We start from the raw sequence: 2,470 nt of genomic DNA on the forward strand, positions 1-2,470 counted from the left end.
ATAAAAAAACTTAGGTACATAGTAAGACAAATCATTAAGTCTAGTAAAAATTAACCTTTATCTTTAAAGCAAGATAGTCTACCTTAAATGGAAAAAAATAGAAAATGAGCAATAAACCACATACTGACATTCAAAATGAATTGTTTAACATTTAGAGTAATTCTATTTGACACTATATATAGGTAGGAATGTTGGTGAGATAAAGTAACCACACTCTTTAATCTTTAAATCTCTTATATAAGCAAGAAATTGATATCACAATTCAATTTGGGAAGAAAAAAAATGACAACACAACACATACTAGTAGAAAGTGATATTCTGGTTAAATTTAACATAACTTACTTAGCACATATCTGTCTGAAATTCTAGTATAATTTGCCTTTTTGTATATTCTTGATACATTTAAAAGATTTTACTGTAATTCACAAGCTGATACCATAGTCTTCTCATTGCCACCTTCATCTCTTTATTCCTAAAAGTATAGATGACTGGATTTAAAACAGGAGTGATAACTGCATCAAAGATGGCAAGGAATTTATCCAGATGTGATGTGGGAAATGGGAAAATATAGAAAAAGATTAATGGCCCAAAGAACAAAACCACCACAGTGACATGAGCTGACAGCGTAGAGAAAGCCTTGAATATACCACCCGAAGATTTTTTCTGAACAATCACCAAAATAAAGATGTAAGAGATTATGAGAATTAAAAAAAAAGCCAGAGAAATAAATCCACTATTGGCAGTAACCATGAATCCCAATGTGTAGGTCTCTATGCAAGCCAGTTTGATAAATCGAGGAAGATCATAAAAGAAACTATCTAATTCATTAGGGCCACAGAACGGCAGGTCTACAACAAAAGCCAACTGAATCACTGAGTGAATAATACCTATAATCCAGGAAATGACTAAAAACAAAATGCACCTTTGTGGGCTCATGATGGTCAGGTAGTGGAGAGGCTTACATATGGCCACATATCGGTCAAAGGCCATGACTATAAGCAGCACCATCTCAGTGCCCCCAACTGCATGGATAAAGAAGATCTGAGCCACACAGCCCCTAAAAGAGATGGTTTTGTGCTTCCTGAAAAGGTCATAAATCATCTGGGGAGCTGTGGAGGAGCAAAATACCAAATCGATGATGGAAAGGTTCGCCAGCAGGAAGTACACGGGGGACTGTAAACGAGGGTCGGAGGTCACAGTTAGCACAATCAGGAGGTTTCCCATCAGACTTGACACATAGAACACTGAAGAAAAGAGGAAGAGGAGGAGCTGGATCTTCCACGAATTGGAGAGTCCCAGGAACACAAACTCAGAGACCACAGAATGATTGGCTTCATCCATTGCCTCTGTCAGCTGTGACGACTCTCATGCTACCTGAAAGAGCAGAGTAAAGAGAAACTTTGATTTAGGACAAAAAGCATTGATGTTGGCAAAATCACGAGTAATTCACATGTTGTCGGAAAACTAGACAAGGGCTAATATATGCCTTTGGAGACAATTTCAGTCACCAAGCAACTCATATTCCTCTATCATAAATTTTGTCACCAGAAAGTACATTGCACAGAATAAGAACTCATTTACTTACTTGAATGGATACCTTTGTTTTATTTTTAAGTATTGTTTTATAGCCATATCTCAGATATAACTATAAGATAAAGACTTTGCATAAAGTATGTGAAATAGTTAAGTGACAGTGGGTTTCATAACTTGGGCATCCTTGATATACATATTTATTTATTTATTTATTTATTTATTTATTTATTTTTGAGACAGGATCTTGCTCTGTCACCCAGGCTGGAGTGCAGGGCATGATCACAGCTCACTACAATCTGCCTGCAATTCCTGAGTTCAAGCAATCCTCCCACATCAGCCTCAGCCTCCCAAGTAGCTGGGACTACAGGCACATACCACCACACTTGGCTAATTTTTGTATTTTTTGTAGAGATGGGGTCTTGCTGTTTCCTAGACTGGTCTCCAGCTCCTGGGCCTAAGTGATCCTCCCACCTCAGCCTCCCAAAGTACTGGTATTACAGGCATGAGCCAGCATGCCCAGCCCTCAATATACTAATATCATTTATATGACCACATTGACAAGTTCTTTCAATATTAATATGCTTTTTTAAGGCCTGGAGATGTAAATTTCTAATATCTATAAACTGAGAAGATAAGGTGAATTACCTATAAGAAGGCAAGAACTATAGGAGTAGAGGATGCCAGATCATGGCACAAACCATGAATGCTAGAAAAAGTGACACAATTATGGGTGCTGTTAAGGAGATTCTAAGAGAGATTATTTCCTGAGGGAGGAAAGAATGTGAGACATTAAAAAAGGCAACCAGAATGAAAGTGATGAGTTGTAAATCTTAAGTAAAGGAGAACAAGAAAGAGTGAAAATATCAGAAAATTTAGAAACTTTCTGTCTACTTTAACTGCCTGTTAAAGTCTGTCTAGCTTTAAATGAGATATTTAA

The 2,470-nt window shown here is 37.0% G+C and overlaps 1 protein-coding gene across 1 annotated transcript; it reads right to left on the reverse strand.

Moving 5' to 3' along the window:
* Nucleotides 1-380: 380 nt before the first annotated feature.
* On the reverse strand, nucleotides 381-1,354 carry LOC117070106 (olfactory receptor 4F6). Its single transcript, XM_033188800.1, has one exon. The coding sequence runs from the start codon at nucleotides 1,339-1,341 to the stop codon at nucleotides 403-405; it is 939 nt and encodes a 312-aa protein (XP_033044691.1). The 5' UTR covers nucleotides 1,342-1,354; the 3' UTR covers nucleotides 381-402.
* Nucleotides 1,355-2,470: the final 1,116 nt, after the last annotated feature.

This window comes from Trachypithecus francoisi, unplaced genomic scaffold, assembly GCF_009764315.1.
Source record: "Trachypithecus francoisi isolate TF-2019V2 unplaced genomic scaffold, Tfra_2.0 Lachesis_group3, whole genome shotgun sequence".
NCBI lineage: Eukaryota > Metazoa > Chordata > Mammalia > Primates > Cercopithecidae > Trachypithecus > Trachypithecus francoisi.